Here is a 19573-nt window from a genome sequence, read left to right on the forward strand (position 1 = left end):
GTCTAGGTCTGACATTCTCTACCCACTCCCTTTATGTAAATCTCTATCTTATCATAAAGGAATGTATTTAGATAGTTGTGCCACCCATCCTCCTTTTTGGAAAATACAAAACCCTTGGCACAACTGTGAAGTGCACAACTCCTTCATGCCACTTCAGTGTGCATGCAGCATCTGTAGCAGAGGTACAGGAGTCGTTCTCACTTGGGTCTGGTACTAGGCAACAAATGATGTAGCCACTGTTACGGTGCCAGTTCTTACCAACTGAGGAAGAAGTTCCCTTCTCACCCACTTGTGTGATGCTCTCCCCTTCACCCCTCATGATATGCACGGAGCACCATCCTTTCCAGGCTGTGGGCAGAGGAGAGCTGCAGCTTAGAGCCAATGCTCCCTGCCTGGTCCCTTTGGAGACAGGCTTGCTCACAGTTCCCCTGCGTAAGGACTTTCAGTGGTAAAGAGAAGACAGCTTATATTGTACCACTGTGCATGCAGCCAGACATGGGTTTTGCTTTTGCTCTCTTAATGCTACACTCGGTATAGCAGAAGCAGGCAGGCGCATAATCTCCCTGAAGGCAGGATCCAGTGTTACTGTAGAAACTGGCCACCAGCTTCTTTTGTAGCTAGCAGCTGTCACGGTGTGGTTACAGCCAAAGCGTGTCACTCCTACAGTGTCTGCAGGCTCTGGAGTTCTGTTTCTGCTACTGAATCCTTTGTGCTACTGCTTGGAGATTAATTCTGCACCATCTATCAATATGTGTTAATGTATTTCTGAATTGTATTTATTTTTAGAAAAAATTTTAATAGTGTTTGTTCTTTACAGGTTTCATTTTCCTTCACCAATACTTCAAGGCACAGAGGAGGTGGTAAAGGCATTGCCATGAAACCTAACTTGAAGCAATGGAAACAACTCATGCTCTTTGGTATCTTTGCATGGGGTCTGCTTTTCCTGGTGATATTCATCTATTTTACAGATAGCAACACTGCTGATCCAGTTCCAAGTTCCTTTTCTTACATTGAAACTAAGAGACTTTTGCCCCTTCAGGGCAAGCAGAGAGTTATCATGGGAGCCATTCATGACCCATCATTCTCTGAAACCATTGATGGGAATGAGGTACTTCTTAATGAGGATCTCCTAGGTACTTTTAAATCAGGGACTGGAAATTCTAAGAAATGGACTGTATTGGAAGAGGCCTTTAGAAATGAAGATGAGTTTTTTCCATCCCAGTTAGGAAGAAAATCAAAAAGGGCTTTTTACCAAGCGAATGAAGATTATTTATTTGCTGCTGGTCAGCCTCATTCACACAACCACCTTCAAGAGATAGAAAAATTCATTTCAGCTGACATGAATAATCCAAAAGGAAGTATTTTACAGAACAACTGGAGCCATCAGAGAAGAATGAGGAGAAGGAGCACAAAGCATAGGAGAGGCCAGATGCTTGATGAATCTGATGACTGGGATGGGCTGTATTCCACAATGTCGAAATCCTTTCTTTACAAGCTTTGGAAAGGGGATGTCTCTTCCAAGATGCTAAACCCTCGACTGCAGAAGGCGATGAAAGATTATTTGAGTACCAATAAGCATGGGGTGCGGTTCAAGGGGAAACGAAACTCCAAGTTGACAGGAGACCAGCTATTTTGTGAGCTAAAAGAAAGAGTGAATGTGAAAACAATAGATGGCAAGGAGGCTCCCTTCTCCTCTCTTGGATGGGAAAAGCACGTTCCCCAAATTCCACTGGCCAAATTATATACACATGGCTTTGGGAGCTGTGCAGTAGTTATGTCTGCTGGTGCAATACTGAACTCCTCTCTAGGGGACGAAATAGGTGGGTGACATGCATCTCTTCCTGTGTGTATGTGTATGTATATGTGTGTGTTCAGGTTTATCTTTCAAAAGGTTCATGCTTCTCCAGCACAGATCTGTAAAGTCTGGTTGTTGTCTCTCACCATAGTTGCATGAATGTAAACTAATGAACTTCAGTGAAGCTGTTCCCTTTCAGAACAATATAACTGAAAGGAAAATCAGGCCTGAAGTCATAATCTAATTTAAAGAAAACAATGATGCCTTCTTATCATATTACAGCTTGTATTATGAAGGAGGCACTGGTTTCATCAGATCTGCCATATTCAACAGTTGTCTGCAGCACGCATCTATTTCTTCAGCAGATTAGAGCCATGTTCAGGTTTTATTCTGCAAAGCTGTGTTGTACTGGTCTTTATTTTGCAATGGCTCATGAGAAACTGCTGTTGTATGGCTGTCCCAGACATTTTTCTCCATGTTAAGAAGCAGTAGTGTCCTCTTCACCTCTTGCATGTTTAGAGTTCACAGACATATAGAATTCAGACCCTTGAGTAGCTTCATGCACTGAGATCAAGTCCCCTGGCCTCTTTTCTGAGACTGAATTTAAATGAGTTCAAGTATCTTCACCCACTGTTTTCCCATCGCTGCACTGAGTCAGCGAGGTCACAGGTGTGTTGAGATGTCAGTGTCACTCAGAATTCCCCACCTCAAGGTGAGAGCTTTGTGGTAGCTATTCAGAAAAGGATGGTGGGGCCATAAAACTAATCCAGGTCAGTTTTATTTTTCTTTTCAAAAATGAATGCTACTACTTGTGTTAACGTCTCAGTATTTCTTCATTTTAGTAGTACATGTGCAGTATGCTAAGAGTGTTCGAAGAAGGATGAAATGTATGTCTCAAACTTGTTTCTGGGACAAGAAGAGTTATCTCCTTCAGCTCTCTATAAAAACCTTTTGAGGTTCACTCATTAATCCTCCCCATCTTCCAGGACTTCACATCCCAATACTTGCCTCACCACACTGTATCATCTCTTTGACACAGATAGGTTTCCTTTAAATCTCTGGGATATGTTGGAGCTGCTAGGGTTATCAAACTACTATAATAGGCTTCCAGCACAGCAGAGGTGCCCAGCTGGCCTGCAGCCAGAGTAACCTCCAACTTCACAGGAAGACTCACTGATTTAGAAATCTTCGGGGTGAAAGGGCTTAGCAATTCCTACCTTCTCCAACATATTATCTTTGACTGAAACAATCTTCTGTCTGTGTTCCCCAGTACACCCGGTTTACACCAGTACGGATTAGTGCTGTACTGTAGAATCCATAGCACACTGTGACATATTTACATAATTACATATTACAGCATGCTTCAAGTCATATTTGCACACTCAAGTGCAGCCCAGGTACGGACTTGGGTGCTTGACATGGTACCTGGGGCCTGCTTGCTCCTGTGTGTACCTATTTTCTTAGGAAGCTTCTGGGCACAGAAGTTTATGCTATTTTCTATGGAAGAACTTTGGATTTAAATGGGAAATTGTCTTCTGATGCTGCCTAAAGGGAGGAAGATGGGATTGGAAAAAGCCTACATAGAATTTTCAGATCTCATACATGTTGTGCAAGGAAGTATTGGGCCACCAGGAATCACAGAATGTTGTTTCTGTGTCTCTCAGGCTGTGGGCAGATACCTGTGACTGAGGAGAGGATTTCGCCCAGACTGTAGGGGACCAAGTGACTGCTTACAGCAGTGGTAGACAAGGGGGAGCAATTTTAAGCTAAAAGAGAGGAGATTTAGATTAGATATTAGGAAGAAATTCTTTACTGTGAGGGTGGTGGGGCACTGGAACAGATTGTCCAGAGAAATTGTGAATGCCCCATCTCTGGAAGTGTTCAAGGCCAGGTTGGATGGAGTTCTGAGCAACCTGGTCTAGTGGAAGGTGTCCCTGCCCGTGGCAGGGTGGTTGGAACTAGATGGTCTTTATGGTCCCTCCCCACCCAAACCATTCTGTGATTCTCTGGTTTATTCTCCCAAGAGAAAAAAAAACCGCCTGTAAAAGAAGCAGCAATGGACACTTCCCTTCATAGGCCTTTAGCTCCCTCTTCTGTGTTCCTATTAGAAACACAAGCAAAAATGTTAATTTGTGTTCTGCCTTTTGCCCTCCTCTCCCCCACTCTTCAGACTGTTTTCAAATGAAAGTAGGCATGGAAATATGTGCAAGTATAGCAAACACTTCCATCATGATCACGCTATTAATTGAGAGAACAAATTATTTTGGCATCACAGGAAGTAACAGGGAACTGTGATCAAACCCCAAACTTTATCTTTAAAATGCTTATCTACAAATATGTACTAAGATTAGAAACAGTTTACTTAAAACCAGCTATAATCAGTGTTAAGCTGTGTCCTGGTCGTACATTTTTGGTGAAGGAGAAGTTTTTCATCTGTATGCAAAGAACCAGCATGACTGATGTTGGAAATGCATCACACTGTCTCTCAATTAAACTGCAAACCATACAATTCTCATTTCATAATCCAGTTCCCAGTTCTCAGTCAACAGATTGTCTAAAAGCCATCAATCACAGGTCCAAATTTACTCATTTAAATAAATGAATTCATTTAAATTCATGACAACAAACTTTTGTTTTTCTTTTCTTTTTCCAAATACGTGGAGCATATGCAGCTTCTGTTGATTTCCTCTAGCTCCTACACAATCAAGATGCTTGGCATATGAAGTCTAGGTGTTGAGGCTAGGGCTGTCCCTGCCTGGGAAACAGAAAAAACTTCTACTCCTTAGGTTCTGAGGAGTTGGGCTTGGTGGGCATCTCGCAAAATCCCTCTTTTCAGACATGAGATGTTAATGCAAACATGAATGTCTGAAATCAGGATGCTGGCTGCATGCCACAGTGTTTCCCTGTATGGAGTACAAGAAGCTCAGAGTAAAGGGGGGAAAATATGAAAGATCCCAGTTTTATAGGATTAGGCCAAGACTCCATTGAGGCATGTTGGTTATCTTTGTAACTTTTGCCTCCTCCAGTTTTTGAGCTACAGACAACACATTTTAAGTGACTAGAGATGAATAGCTGTACAAACTACTGTGGGTTAAGGCATTTCATGCCTGTTTTGCCCTGAATCATATTCTCAGCTTCCATCGATGGAAGGGATAAAAACAGACCAAATAGAAGGCTATCAACAGGGGCTGTGTGTTTCCCGACAGTGGATAAAATGTCTTGCTCTCCTTCACATGTTTTGGGCTTTGAGATCTCCTTAAAGAAGCACTGGGAGGGTGATTATCTCTTATCCAATGGAGGCTTGTGTGTGGTGTCTACCCTTGACCCATACTTGACCTAGAGCTGCTTTCTGTTCTCCATGACTCCAAGGTCAACAGCTTGTGGAGAAACTGACAGTTCAACTCTGTAAGATCTTTGCTACCAAGGATCCTCAGGTTTCTTTGTGTGAGCAGATGTGTGGGCTGGCTTCCATACAGAGGCTCTTTTAGATTTCTACTAAGCTTGATAATAAGAACACAGTATGATTAATAGATTTGGGGTAGTCTGAGATTTTCGGGTATTGTAAAATACTGTGAAACACAAGCTTATAGTTAAGCATTGTTATTCATTCAAATGTGCAATTAGATATCCCTGCAGTTTACATGCTTTTGCATGGAGTAATTCTCTGTAAATTTTGTGATAGAAGTAGTGAGCAATTGTGTGTACTGAGTGCACTAATAATCTTCCCACACTAAGTCTATCCAATTAAGAGAAGTGTTTAAGCATTGCATGCTAAATTAATAGATGATTCTGAACTTTTTTCCCAGTCGGCTTTTATGTTAATAGCATATGGCAGATGCAAGAGGATTTTTGTTTGTGCATAGTAGAATGTTCTTCATCCTTAGAATATCCAGATTAGGACAAATGTGTATAAGTTTTGTATTAGTTTAGATAACTGGTTTTATTTTACTGTTCTGTATACTAAGAAAAAAGAGTTACCCCTCATTTGTGCTCCTAGATTCTCATGATGCCGTTTTAAGATTTAATTCTGCTCCTACACAAGGCTATGAAAAAGATGTTGGAAATAAAACAACTATGCGGATCATTAATTCTCAGGTAAGATCTTCCTTTTCTGAGTTCACGTCAATGTCTCTTCTGTGCAATATGGCAGTAAGTTAGTAACCTCTGAAAAACTGTTGGGTAATAAGGGGAGCAGGTAGTGATTCAACAGTCATGATGCAGAGAAGGTGAAAGTTTTCCCTTACGGGGGTGTTTGCACTGCTGTCAGCATAGGGTGGTTGCCATAGATACTCAATAGCCTCGTTTCAGAGAACTGGTTTGTGAAGTTTCTCATGTGAACTGATCTGTAAAGACTCTGCAGGATGCCAGAGCTGTCAGTACAGAAGACCTTGACTGCACTGCCTCCAGGATCTTCACAAAGTTCAGGCTGTGGCAATCCCAAAGCTGTTTTCTCATATTTTCCAGTTCCCCAATTATTTCCTTGCTGGAAGGCCAAAGAAATGGGAACTGAGTTGTGTAACTTTAGGCAAGTCATCATTGCTTAAAGATTTGGAAAGAACTAGTAAAAAACTTTAACACTGGGTGTTGCACATCAGGTGAGTTTGTTCATCTGAATGGAAACAAGAGAAAATGGGATTTTCCATGTATGGGTGTAAATAAATAATTGTGGCTTGAGCTACAGTGACACCTTATGGTTGAGATTAGTTTTTCAATTTCAAAAATGCTATTGCCTGAATTCCAGTCTTGGGCAAACCAAACCTCTCTCCTCTTTATGAAATACAGACAAAAAGTCAGCAGTAGAATTTCTGTGAAATTTTATGACATACCGAAATGGTGAGTTTACTTAGTCAGCACCAGGAGCATGGTTTGCCATGTAGCATGCTCTACACATAGGAATTCTTGTTGAAGGAGTGCAAAATTTTCAGTTACTGTAATTTTTATGAGTTCATTTTTCCTTCTATTTTGAGTGACTGCCCATGCAAAGTCTGTTCTTGGTGGGTGTGTTTTTTATGTATATAAGCTCATGTTCTTTGCCATCAAATAGAGGTCTGTTCGCTGTCATTCCCTTCACACTCATTTTGTAGGTCTTTGTGAGGCTGCAGAACAGACTAGATCTTTGAAGTGAGATGGGTTAAATATACCTCCTTTCCTTTGTTTGCGAGAAGAAAGCAGAAATATCTTATTCTGCCTTTAGTGCTGAAATCAGTGTATCAGGGAACATGGATTTTCATGTATTTTATTTTACTTTCTTTTGTTTTGTTGGGGTTTTTTCCTTTTCTTTGATGGTTCTTCATTTTACTGTTAGCCAAAATGTCCTGACATTGACCATGCCTGAACTCCTGAGCTGGGCCGGGAGAAAGATTTAGAAACTCTTCATAGTTTACTAGACTCAGTAGGCTCTCTGTAGAAGAGAGAAATATTCTCAGGGAATGATCTGAGCCTTTTTAGCTCCCCAGAAAATTCAGAGAGATTAAATGGCTAAATTAGCTGCTCTCCATGCAGGGCAGACAGGGGTCCTCTGGCTCCAAGAGCTGCTGGAGTAAGTTCCCACTGGGACGGTAATGGAGGGTCCCATGGTCTCCTCTTCTGCGCTGTGTAAGGCTTGCTCCCCATAAGACCTCTCAAGAAAACAGAGGGCATGGCTGAAGTTCTGGCCAGGTCAGCTCACATGGCTTCCTCACAAGTCTTTCTATTCCCACCACCTTTGTGCTCCTTCAAAGAGGTCAGAAGCCATCCATGATAATCTGACCACCTGCTGAAAAATCAGCCTTGCCTCTCTGAGAGTGAAATCTGCACAGGCCTCTTGATGGAAGTTGCTTTCCCCACCAGTACTGTAGCTGGGTTACCTATACAGGTTTACTGACCCTCCTCCCCTCCTCACTGTTGGGAACTCCTGCATGCACTTCATTAAAAGGCTGCTGTGGCCCCTTCTTCCTTCTTATTCTCTTCTGTGAAAGCCCAAAGGACATGAAGGAAGCCTGTACAGTGGCAAAAGATACTGTTATTACAGAAAAAACTCATACATATGAATGCAGGCTCACTGAGAGCAAAATTTGTGTGGACAACACCTCCAGAGGACTCTTGCTTACTGAAAGGCAAGTAAGAGCTCCTTTGTGTGGTAACTGTGGAACCAAGCTTTTAAAATCGTGACCTTTTGGTCAATTCACTGTGTATACTCAAAAAAGGAGTTTACATTCTGAGGTGAAAATTGCTCTGAGAAATGAAGTTGGGGATGCTGATAGCAGTATGACTAATTTTGTTCTTACTGTAGAAGGCTGATGGAAGTCATTAAACTCAATGTTTATGGTAGGAAGAATATTGCTATGGCAACAATATTATTTTTCTGAAGAAAAATATGCATAATCAAATATGGCTCATTGGATCCTAAAGGGAAATGAAAATTGCTATGAATTTGTCTGGAATGTTGATTATTTTAACAGCTGGAACAAAACTCATGCTGTTTTGACCTATGCTGAACCTGCCTGACATTGGATGCACCAGGAATCAAAGAGATCTAGTTAGACATGGAGGGTCCCAGTGTGGTGGGAGGATCAGGAAAATTACTGGGAGATGCAGGAAGGAGTCATATGAGAGCAATAGATTAGAGCAAAATGACAGCTAATTCAGAAATAGCCCTGTTACTTGCCTGTTGTTGGAATTGTTTTTCTAGGTATACCAATTAGTACAGTCATGGTCTAATTTGCATTTTTGGATTGAAATGAGACTGACTTGTTGTTGAAATGAGAAAGCCACGAAAAAAGTGTTTGGGGATGGGTGGCAGGGAAAGACATTACCCTTGGGGGCTCTAGCCCTTCAAAGAAAGCTGCTCTGTGTCCAAGAGGATCCCACAGGCAATCTGAAATACTGTAGCTTTCGTTTTCAAGTTCCGGAATACACGGTAATGTTGATACACAATTACGCAGCATCTCAAGTGGTCCCATCGCATCCCTCACAGATGGAGAATAATTCAGCATACTGCTACTTCAAACTGTCATGAGTGCTGTTTATGGCTAAGCTTTTTTTGTATATTTTTTTAACAAAACAAGATGCTTAAAATCAACCAGAACTAAAGCATAACAAACAGCAGCGTGGGTAGGACTGTTCACTTGAGAGAAGGATTTTGTCATTTTTCTGGATCGCACTTGCTTTTAATGCTGTGCAATTCTTTGCATCTGTGTTTGCAGATTCTCACCAATCCAAACCATCACTTTGTCGACAGCTCCTTGTATAAAGATGTTATCTTAGTAGCCTGGGATCCTGCTCCTTACTCTGCAAATCTGAATGTGGTAAGATATCCACTTAGACCTTTCTTCCCAATTAGTTGAAAGTACTGGAGAAAATTAATTAACTACTTTAATCTTCTGGTTCTCCCTTTTCACAATGAACCCCAGGTTCATTCAGTGGAGAATGCTATGTCTATAGTAATTGGTCTAAATTTGTTTATTGGTCAAAAACTTTTTAGTAGCCAGCATTTATACTGGAATGGACTGAGATGCTAGGATAGATGAATGATGGTGTTTGTTTTATAAAACACTGCTATTTTCACATAACAATGAGTTTTCTCTGTGCTTGCCAAGGAGGGAACATTGTTATATTTCAGAAGGAGGTTTTATCAGGAAAGGTGAAAAATTGCATCAATTTTTCCCCATCTTCCCCTCTGCCTTCCCAAACAAAACACAACATCCTAGTGAAAATCTCTCTGGGTGCCTTCCCCATTTCCCTTTATGTCCACTGCTCCACAGCCATCTGTGCCCCGCCATCCACCCCCTCACTGAGAGCAGCAGATGTCCATCTGGTTGTCACTGGGGGAGTCTGTACTTCGGCTGTTGCTGCAGCTCCAGTAGACAAGTCGATCTGATGGCTTCTGGCACAGGGAGCTTGGAGCTGAGCAAGCTGCAAAGTAGAAAGTAAGCCTTCATCTGCTGAACTCCCTTAGCAACAGATGCCAGAGGCTGCCTGCTTCCTACGCAGGCTGCCATCAGCCTGCGTCATGTGCTGCTGCTGCCTCCGTCAGGGACAGGGGTGCTTTCAGAGGAAGACTCACCCCCAGGCCCAGATATCATGTCAAAGCTCTTTGAACCTCTTCTTTAATGTGGATCTGTGAGGGGAAAAGTGTCTTGGCTCATCCCACAGCCGTCAGTTACATATTGGGAGTCTCTGTATGAAGAAAGGAAACAGAATAGCCCACAGTAAGGAATGCCTTTCTAGCAGAAGCATCCACCAGTGCAGGCTGCTTTGCTACCTTTGCTTCTGTTCTGCAGAACCCAAATGAAGCCAGTTTATGCTGTTGTACATGTAGTTTAATAGTATTAAAAAACATCTGACTTTTTTCCTCCCAGTGGTATAAGAAGCCAGACTACAATCTGTTCACTCCCTACGTACAGCATCGCAGGAAGAATCCAACCCAGCCATTCTACATCCTCCATCCAAAGTTTATATGGCAGCTCTGGGACATCATTCAGGAGAACACTAAAGAGAAGATACAGCCCAACCCTCCTTCTTCAGGGTTTATTGGTAGGTGTATCAAAGATGGTCCCAGCAGACATGTTAGATTAAAACAAAAATTTAAACGTATACATTGCATGAGGATTGAATCCATACATATGTACTGTTTGTTCTTGGTGCTCTATACAGAAACAGTGACTAGCAAAAACACACAGTATGAGAACTAGAAAATAGTTGAGTGAATTTGATGTTCTGCTTTCTTGCTGTTCACATCCATAGTATGCATACCATATATGTAAAGCATACATATATATATATATATATATGAGAGAATTGTATTATTCCACATTAATTTATCTGTTGAGGACCTACTTAATTCTGAAGTTCCTCGTTGGGATCATAGAGCAGAGAATCCTCAGACAACAAGTGAAAGCAAATAGCAAATCATAAAGACAGGATGCAATCAGTGGCAGGCTGAGCTGTATTGCCTACATAGGCCAAGGGCTTCCAGTGCTCAGTCTGAGCACTTCTCTTTTTCACTGGAAGCAAGAGTGTTTCACTGCATTTTTTGGTCCTTCCTTAGTATTTCTTGGGGGATAATTTGGCACTGTGCCCACAATTCATACAGCAGAACAACTTATCTGATGTACAACAGGTCTTGACTGTGAGTGTCTAAAGGATGCAAGTAGTCAGAGTGGCAAGGCTGAGTCAGGGTCATCGCTTCTAGACTCAGGGCAGTAGAGCTTCAAATACCATCTTCCACTTTGGAAACGCCATCCTTTCCTCACTGACATTGTGATATTGTTCTAGGTATTTGCTGCAGTCAGATAATGGTTTGGTTTTTTTCTTTGTATCTGAATCTGAAAGCAAAGACACCTGAGATTGCATCTGATATGGGAAAACCAGTTTTGAGCATTTATCTTGGGTTCTATATGCAGTAGTGGCATCCTAGGATACTGTGGAGCGCACCAAAGGCCTGAGAGAGGGTGCAGAAGCTCCCAGAGGCATGACATAAAGGTGTCTGGGAGATGCCCATCTATGCCTTGAGTGGGTTATGCATACCTGGAACATGAGTGGAAAATAAAGGAGGCCTTGTTTGTTGTATGAGGGGGGCTTGGTAGTTGGTTACTTCTTGAAGTGAGATATTTTTGAAACCTGCTTGTAAAAATTCACAGGGAGAAGACAGCTCGTGTGGAATGATCTCACCAGCTGCATTCACATTTTGCAAAAGTGTTTCTTGTAGCAATGAAGTTGTTGATAAAAATAGGTTAACAGCTGCTCATTGTAAGAATAGTGAAGAGGATCATTGTGCTGTCAATCTGTACTTTCACCATACATAAAAAACACTTCAAAAGCTTTCTTTGAAGAAATGGAATTAATTTCACTATGAGAATAGAACAGCAATCTTCAATCCCAAATCTGAATGTTAGTGACAAAAAAATATCCTTCAAGCAGAGAAAGCTTTGAAAATATCAACCATTAAACAAGCAAAATTTTAACAACAAAAGCTGTACAGATAAATATATTCTGTGTACAGATGCAAATTTGCTGCCTTCTCCTCGAGTGGGAATTTTATTTATATTGTTCTTTTCCAAGGAGCAGTGCTTTTGGTATGCTGTTACTCACCTTAAAAAAAACAAGGTAGTAAGACAAGCTTATTGGATGTCATATCCACCTCATTTCATAACTAGCTACTGTTCTGATGTATTTTAATTATTTTACTATGGAGAGTCTTCCTGTTTTGGTAACCTTATTGAATTAATGCCTATGCATTGCACATGTAACATCATCTAAATACAGAGGTAGCCCAGAAACAGCAACTGCATATTGTCAGGGACATAAAGAGCAAGATAAAGCATAAAAATATAATGCAGCTTGGCAGAAATCTGAAAAGTCATGTTGGTCTTCAGGTCAAATAATCCTGTTGGAACTGAAGCTGACAGACACAACTGAGTGCACCTGTATGAAAGAGGTATCCTGAATATTGAGCTTCTGCCTGATTCTTATAAAATCTATAAAATTATTTCCTATAGAATTAGTAGAAAGATTGAATAAGTGATGGCCATCATAAAATATGAGTATCTTTATTTCAAGAAGAGAAAATAATATATTGAATTATTTTTATGACACTACTAAATGCCATTGTGCTTAAAACAGCTATATGAAGGAAAATCGGCCGTTGTTAAATACAGGGTCTGAATTTTCACAGAGATATATTATATTTCTGAATCTAAGCAATTTCTAGCATGGACCGTGATGATTCTAATCATATAGAAAAAGTTACAAAAATGATTCTGTGTCAAGTGAGGCACTTTTGTTTTGAGCTTTTTGGCCTTCAGTAGGCCCGGTTTGCAAAATTGGATAAATGTATAAAACATGGAAACATAAGAATGTTTCCTTTCACAAGTGTCAAGAATGTTTTAGCATGGTCTTACATAGTTTCTTCAGTAATTATATTTTTCACCTGACAATTGTATCTATTTCTGCCTCTTAGCACTATTTATAAGAAACTGAAGCTTCCCAAAGGGAGGATGTTGGTGGAATGTGTCCTCACGGTGTTCTTCTGCAGCAATGAGTCAGCATCCTACCACAGTGACTGATGTCAGGGGAATCTTTTAACATCGTTAATAACTGTATTACAGTACTTAAGTCACAATATTATTAAATCTCTCAGAAAGGGGGCCAGTGGGGAAGAGGTAGTCTCATGTGCTTTGATTTTAGAGGAATGAGAGAGATGAGAGGTAGAACTTTTCTCCTGTTTTTTTCACTGCACTGGAGTTAGGGAAAATAATGGTTTTTGCACTTCCTTTGGGGTATGGGGTGCTCTATATCTGCATTAATTCTGTCTGGACTCCCTGCCTCCTTAAAACCCTGCTACGTCAGCTCTGCACCAGCTCAGTGGTGCTGAGGAGAGGCAGTAACATTTGACAGCTGGTGGCTGGGGTGAGGGAAGCACAGTGCACGTCCCAGCTGTAGAGGGGAGAAGAGAGGATGGGGAGAGCAGGATTGGTTGAGGGGGGGATAGTTCGTGGGTAAAGGTCCAACAGGGTAAACCAACCTTTTGATTTTAATCTGGGGGTCGTTTTTGGTTTGTTTCCAGAGACACCACCATGGACTTTCCCTGGCTTGTAACTTTGCCTTATGTGGCATGTCATAGCCTAGCTAATGTCCCTCCTCATTATAAATCACTTACTCTTTATATTCCTATTTTAATCCTTATAAGAGCTTTGAGAAACCATTCCTTCATATTTGTGCATCATTTTTGCAGCTGCTGCCTTCATGCTTCTAAACAAATCTGCACAGTATTCTCATCATCTTGCATTAGCATTAGGCAATTGCCATGGTGGCTTTTCACAGTTAAAGTTGTTGGTTCACATTTGGCTGAAATATAAGCTTGCTAAATGAGTATTGATATGTTTACATCTCATCTTGGACTTGGATCTATGCCATTTTTCTCAGAAGACATATAAGCATCCAACCACCAAACCTCAGATTTGGATTCCACGGGCAAATCCTAAATTAGCACTGTTCCTAGGGAAAGATTTGTCCTACCCTTTGGCAACAGAAGTAAGTCACCTGTTAATAAGTCTTTCACTGTAAAATATTAACTCAGTCTTCCTCCCCTCTTTCTGTACGTAACAAATTTCAGGTTTTTATTGAATCTGATAGTATATAAAGTGTCAGTCTCTGCTTGTTACCATTCTGCTGTAAGAAAAGACTGTTCCTGTACCATCTTTGGTAGCCAATGTGAACAGCCTATTCTGACCTTAAATTTTTGTCATCTGAAGACCAAGAGTAAAACTGCTGAGTAGCTCAAGAACAGCATTCTGTGTTCACTGGATGGGATGGTACATTAGCATTCGGAAGTTTGGGGGCTTTTTAATAATGTCAAGATTATATAAAGGCTTTTCTGTGGAGAGTTTTCTCCTGTTCACTGTTTACTTAGTGGATTTTCTATAAATTCCTACTTACCACAGTCCATCAGTACGCTTTGCTAATTTACCTCTTGAGAGGTGACTTTAATTGAAATTCACATTCATATACTCTTATAGAGCAGTGACTTCTATCTTTTAAAAGCTATCTGAAAGCTGTGACTCCAGTACTTTGGGTTGTTTTGGGTTTTTTTTACTCTCAAATCAAAACATGAACTGTGTAGATTCTTACATTTTAGGTTGTCTGTGTAGGTGGTAGTTTTGCTATGTGCTGGAAATTTTAGCATAACATACAATCCACTGAACACAAAATAACTAAGCCCAGAGTACTTTATTACTGGGAGAAGGGAAATGTTGTTTGAGGCTTTACAGTTGACATTACAGTTTTAACAGTTATGCATCATTAATAGTTAGTAACATTATTTTTATCTTCATTTGCATGCATCAAGACAATAGTACAAGCAAGGCTATCATTATACTGCAACATTAGCAGGTCGTTGTACGACAAAGAGCTCAAATTTAAAATGGCTTCGGAGAGCATGTTGCATAGAAGTATGCAGCTGATCTCCAGCTCTTAGAAAAAAATGCGCTTTCATGAACTGAAAGAAACAATTAGACATTTCAAGAGTTGCCTTTATTGCTGTTTTTCAGCTGTTCTGCCAGCAGTTGGTACAGGAACAGAATAATGCGCACTCTTTCCAGCTCAGTGTTGTTCAAGTATTAGCACACAAATAAATAATACCTCCAATACAGAAGCTTCAAATTATTCTTACTCTAATAAAAAGCACACTGAAATTTTAGTATCTCCCACTTCCCAATATGCAGACATAAAAGAGCAAACTTTCCCCTTAAATCACATCAAAAAAATCTTTATTATTCTAGTGTATCACCCAAAATTAAATAATACATTTAGAATTACATTATATTTCTGGTCAGTATTTTCCAGTCCATGCTCATATTACAGAATATATTACTGTGATTAATGTAGAGCTTTTTGCATTCACCAAGTTATAAATATGTCATTTTCTAGGTCTACTATATAATGCTAGTATCTATACATCAAAGATGACAAGTATTGCACAAATTATTAAGCTTAGGCACAGGGCCATTTGGTGACAATTCCTTGATAAATAATTTGGTCTTCTTGTGGTTAGTATTTCTCACATAGTTCATGAACTAAACGAGGTAAAAGAACGGCTTTTTAGAAACAAAGTGCTTTAAAAAGCCAGAACTACTTTTACTCCATGTTCCAAAGATTAACTGAGGCACACTTTGCCCAGTTTCAAGGAGCTTCCAGTGGTATCTGTAATCCAATCAAGAGAGACTACAGTAGTAGACTATCATATAGAAAACTATATATTCTAAATGCTTTATGCTTATTTGTAATACTTCTAAGTACACAGATTATCAAACATGAACTTACTAGTATATCTTGCTAAATTATTTTCTATAGCTGAATTTACGATGTGTGTGAAATGAGACATTATGAGTATAATAATCAGATTATGTCTATTTAAATGTTTGCAGCATCTTTTACATTATGTTAAAATGATTCTGTGTTCTTGATAAATGTTTGAGTTACACTTATAATTCTAGATGCTTTTGTACAGCATCTGTTGATTCAGGTATATTAAACTCTATTTTATTTATTTGTAAACTAGAAAACATTCTTTTTTAAATTAGAGTGCTAACCACAAAGCTTAATCATACCATGCAGTATTCATGTTGGAAAATTAAAACCTTTGGAATTACTCAAATTGCCAGGAACAAATAGAAAAAACATTTTTTTGATTAGAATCCATAGTACATGTTCATTTGTAAAAACCATCCATGCAAGGAATTTAATCTTCATATAACTGGTTTTAATGTTCTCAGTGCAGATTGTAAAAGCTAGGTTTGTTTGTGCCAATTGGACTGATTTTAACTATACCCAACACTTCCTAACACCATAGATATTTGCCAAATAGAAAAAAATAAAAGTACTACACTACACTTGATCTTAACCAAAAAGCCAAGAAGAGATAACACACTTTTCTAAGGATTTTGAAATACTAATATATAATATTTCAAAACACTTTAACTGTTTTAGCATCTACTATTGTACTGTTATAACAAAGTTGCATTTGACTGTTTCTCTTACAACCACATAATTTCTTTGGAATAATATCTTTTATAGTATTTTTAAAAGAGTATTCTATGCTTGCAATTCTTTTTTTAACTTTTTTTTTTGGTGTCCAGTTGGGTGTTCATGAACATCGCCATTCAACTATAAAACATTCACAAAGCACACCTTTGAATGTTCTACCATACTACAGGCAGAATTATTTTGCATTTTTCCATTTTTACAGTTGTAATTCAAACGGGACTTTGGAAAATCCAGCAAGGGTGTTGGAAGTAGATTAGAGTGGCCTATGCAGAATTATCTTTGGTTGTGGTTTGGAATGCGTGGTAGCACCAGTTATGTTTGTCAAAGCTAAAATCAGGCTGGATACCCTGACTTTTTCCTTAATGTGAAATACGGATTGGATATTTAAGATCTAAAAAGCTTTTTGATGTTTAGATGCTATACACAGCCTATAGGCTTTCCCTTTCAGGTTTTACATTTTCTTAAATTGTGCATGTCTACTGGTCTTCCCTAAATACTTTGTAATTCTCTGCTTTTACTCCCATTCCCGTACCTTAATATTATGAATTCTGGAGAAAAAAAAAACCAAAACATCTCACTTCAGCTTAATCCTTGCACATAAAATTGCTCTATGTTTATGGTCCATGTCTGGGTCAGTTAGAAAGCAGAACTTGTGTGTCCTAACTTCAGCTGTTTCCAGTGCAGGTCTGGATTTGTGTTAGTCACCCTCAGACTTATTAGAGCAAAAAATAGGTACCTCTTAAATATTGCTGTGAGCCCCATAGTGCCCTAAACATGTGAAATTTTTATCCCATACTGGGAGTACACTATCCATGCTGTCACTCAGACTTCCCCTACAGCCAACAGAAAAAAACCAGGAACTTCTGGGAAATGGCTTGTATGATCCATTAGACATGTACTGCTTCCTAAAAGTGCTCACTTTCTTCTCCTGACAGCAAAGGAGCCTCTGATAACTATCTCAGGTGTGGGTAATTGCACCAGAGGCACATTAAGTAATTATTTGACATATGCACAAGGTCTGGAAGTATCAGGGGTGCTCCTGATTCCACCAGGACAGATAAGCCTCTAGTGCAGGGAGTTCTGTACATGGTAATCTCTGCTTGTTGTTGTAGCTCATCTTTCAGACTTCAACACAAGAATGTGCTATAAATAAGCTGTTACTGCTCAAAAAATAGTCTGCCAAGTCACTGTCTTTCCTCCTGCCAAACATCATTGTCCAGCATGAAAAAAAATGTGAGTAGAAGGTATGGTTATTTGTGAGCAATCTAGACTGAAATGCCAAGACGTGGTGTGGATGGAACCAGGCAGGAAAGGTAAAGAACTAAACCAGATAGCCCAGTGTGCCTTTTAGATTGATTCTGGAGGACATTGAACCACCGATAACTAAAAACTAAAACTTACCACTTCTAAGTCCTCCATTAACTAATTTACAGGAAAGTCAATGATATTGCTTAAAATTTTATCATGGTTGAACCATACCTGGCCGTTAATTGGCTATTTTTCTGATATTAAGGGTCACAATTTTTGTTCTGGACAGTTCTCCTATCCCACAAATGGCAACTTCCTTTATTACTTTTATAGTTGTCTTGGTAATGTGGCAGTGAAATAAAACACACTTTGGTTAAGGCTTCTACTTTCCATCAGAGCCAGTTTTCCTAAGACGTTGGTGGTATAGCTTTTGAAATTGGCTCCAGGCTTGGCTCTGAGCACAGGAGAGAAGTGATTTTACTGTCTGTTTCTGGATGTGGTTCATTATTGCACAGGTTTCCACCATCCGCTCTCTGATCCAGCTGGATAACGGTTACCTTGGAATGGCAGGTGGGCTCTCCATCAGTGGAGGAAGGAGGTTGGCAGTGGAAAAGCTGACGAAAGCATTTGTAAAACTAAAACAACAAAACCCAAACAATTCTAGACATAGCTGCTTGGCAGATTACAATTCAGAGCATCTCTATAACATCTTCAAGGCAAGGAAACTTGGTTTATTAAGCTTGCACTTTTTGTCCAATTAGGGATTAAATATTTTTTCACCATGAATATGTGTTTCTGGCTGCTTAAGACTAAAGTTCACTCAAATTTGTGAACTTCAGAATTGATATGCTTAGCTTTTCTAAGACTATAGATTCTGTAGAGTGTAAAGCTGTAGAACAATTATAAAATATTTTCAGAACCTTTAATTTATTATAAAAGAAAATTTAATCACAGAAGTAATTGGTTTTCAGTTACTTCACACATCAGGCAGGGAAAAGTCATTTTGATAATCTAATGATACACAGCAGGGAGAACATGGGGTTCTTTTCATTTGCAAGCCATTGAAATCTTTGCATTCCCAAACTGTAAATTAAACTTCAGAAAATGGCTTTGCTTAATTAACAAACCAAAATAATTTTTTATGTTAATTCATTTCACTTCTGAGATCTACCCAAAACACCTTTGATGATGCCGAAGCTGTTGTGCAGGAAAAAAACCCCAAGCAACACTTGTATCAGTTCTCATCTGTAAGTGCCAAGTGAGCAGAGTTACTCAGCTACCTCCTCTGAGTGCTGACAGTCCTACTCAACAGATAGGGATACCAGTAGTGCTACAAGTGCCTCAATACATTTTCTACACAAATTTATTTTTTAAGTGAAATCTTTAAAAAAATAAATGGCGTCGAAAACTTCCTTCATGTCACTTTCCTTTTGTATGACTTTGTGAAGAAGAAAAGGCTTCCAGGAGCTGTGATTGATGTGAAAGTATCGTAGTTAAGGCAATGTTGTTGATCATTATCTGGTATTAGTCCATCTGAAAGTATGCAGCTGCAATAGCAATATTTCTCTTGTTTCAAGGCTATAAAGACCACAATTGCCAGTGCTGATGATAGTGTGCCATTGGCACATGGCAGAAAAAAATGGGTCGGCGTTTTGTAGATTACTCCTTGCTGAGCAGGAGGTGGTCAGGGGCTTTTCCTTATGACAACACTGCTCTAGGAGTTCATCTTTGGTATCTCTCCATGAGACTCTTCACAGAATTGTCTGAAGTTGTGGGCTTCTGTGCCACCACTACATGGATGATGTTTCTTTATGTGCCCTTCTGCGTGTATTTGGCCAGGTCTTCCTCCTTAGAAGCAAGTGGATGGGAAAAGTGGAATTGGTTCAATTTCAGACTAAGAAAGACTAACATTGCAATAAGGTGGAGATGTTCCAAGGATTCCTGTGGGGGTTGTTTTGTGGACAGTCCACAGAGTAAGTGGGGGGAGGTGGGAAAGAGCAGTCTTCT

At 39.6% G+C, this 19573-nt stretch overlaps 2 protein-coding genes across 4 annotated transcripts in view; one reads left to right on the forward strand and one right to left on the reverse strand.

Annotated features, from left to right (window-relative positions):
* Positions 1-19573, forward strand: part of ST6GAL2 (ST6 beta-galactoside alpha-2,6-sialyltransferase 2) — a 174740-nt gene that overhangs the window by 151186 nt on the left and 3981 nt on the right. For both annotated transcript variants that reach the window (XM_042039615.1, XM_042039608.1), the window contains 4 exons: positions 818-1820; positions 5793-5890; positions 8980-9081; positions 10135-10309. In XM_042039615.1, coding sequence (XP_041895549.1) covers positions 875-1820; positions 5793-5890; positions 8980-9081; positions 10135-10309 — 1321 coding nt within the window. In that variant the 5' untranslated portion in view covers positions 818-874. The remainder of the gene's footprint in view (positions 1-817; positions 1821-5792; positions 5891-8979; positions 9082-10134; positions 10310-19573) is intronic.
* Positions 14485-19573, reverse strand: part of LOC121669972 (opsin-3-like) — an 87264-nt gene continuing 82175 nt past the window's right edge. The window contains exon 5 of one of the 2 annotated variants that reach the window (XM_042039628.1): positions 14485-18201. In XM_042039628.1, the coding sequence (XP_041895562.1) occupies positions 17974-18201 (228 nt within the window). In that variant the 3' untranslated portion in view covers positions 14485-17973. Of the gene's footprint in view, positions 19415-19573 lie in introns of both variants that reach the window. The other variant, XM_042039636.1, reaches the window with a different exon arrangement.

Source organism: Corvus kubaryi, unplaced genomic scaffold, assembly GCF_017639235.1.
Source record: "Corvus kubaryi isolate FWS band 111438036 unplaced genomic scaffold, C.kubaryi_AGA036_p1.0 133, whole genome shotgun sequence".
NCBI lineage: Eukaryota > Metazoa > Chordata > Aves > Passeriformes > Corvidae > Corvus > Corvus kubaryi.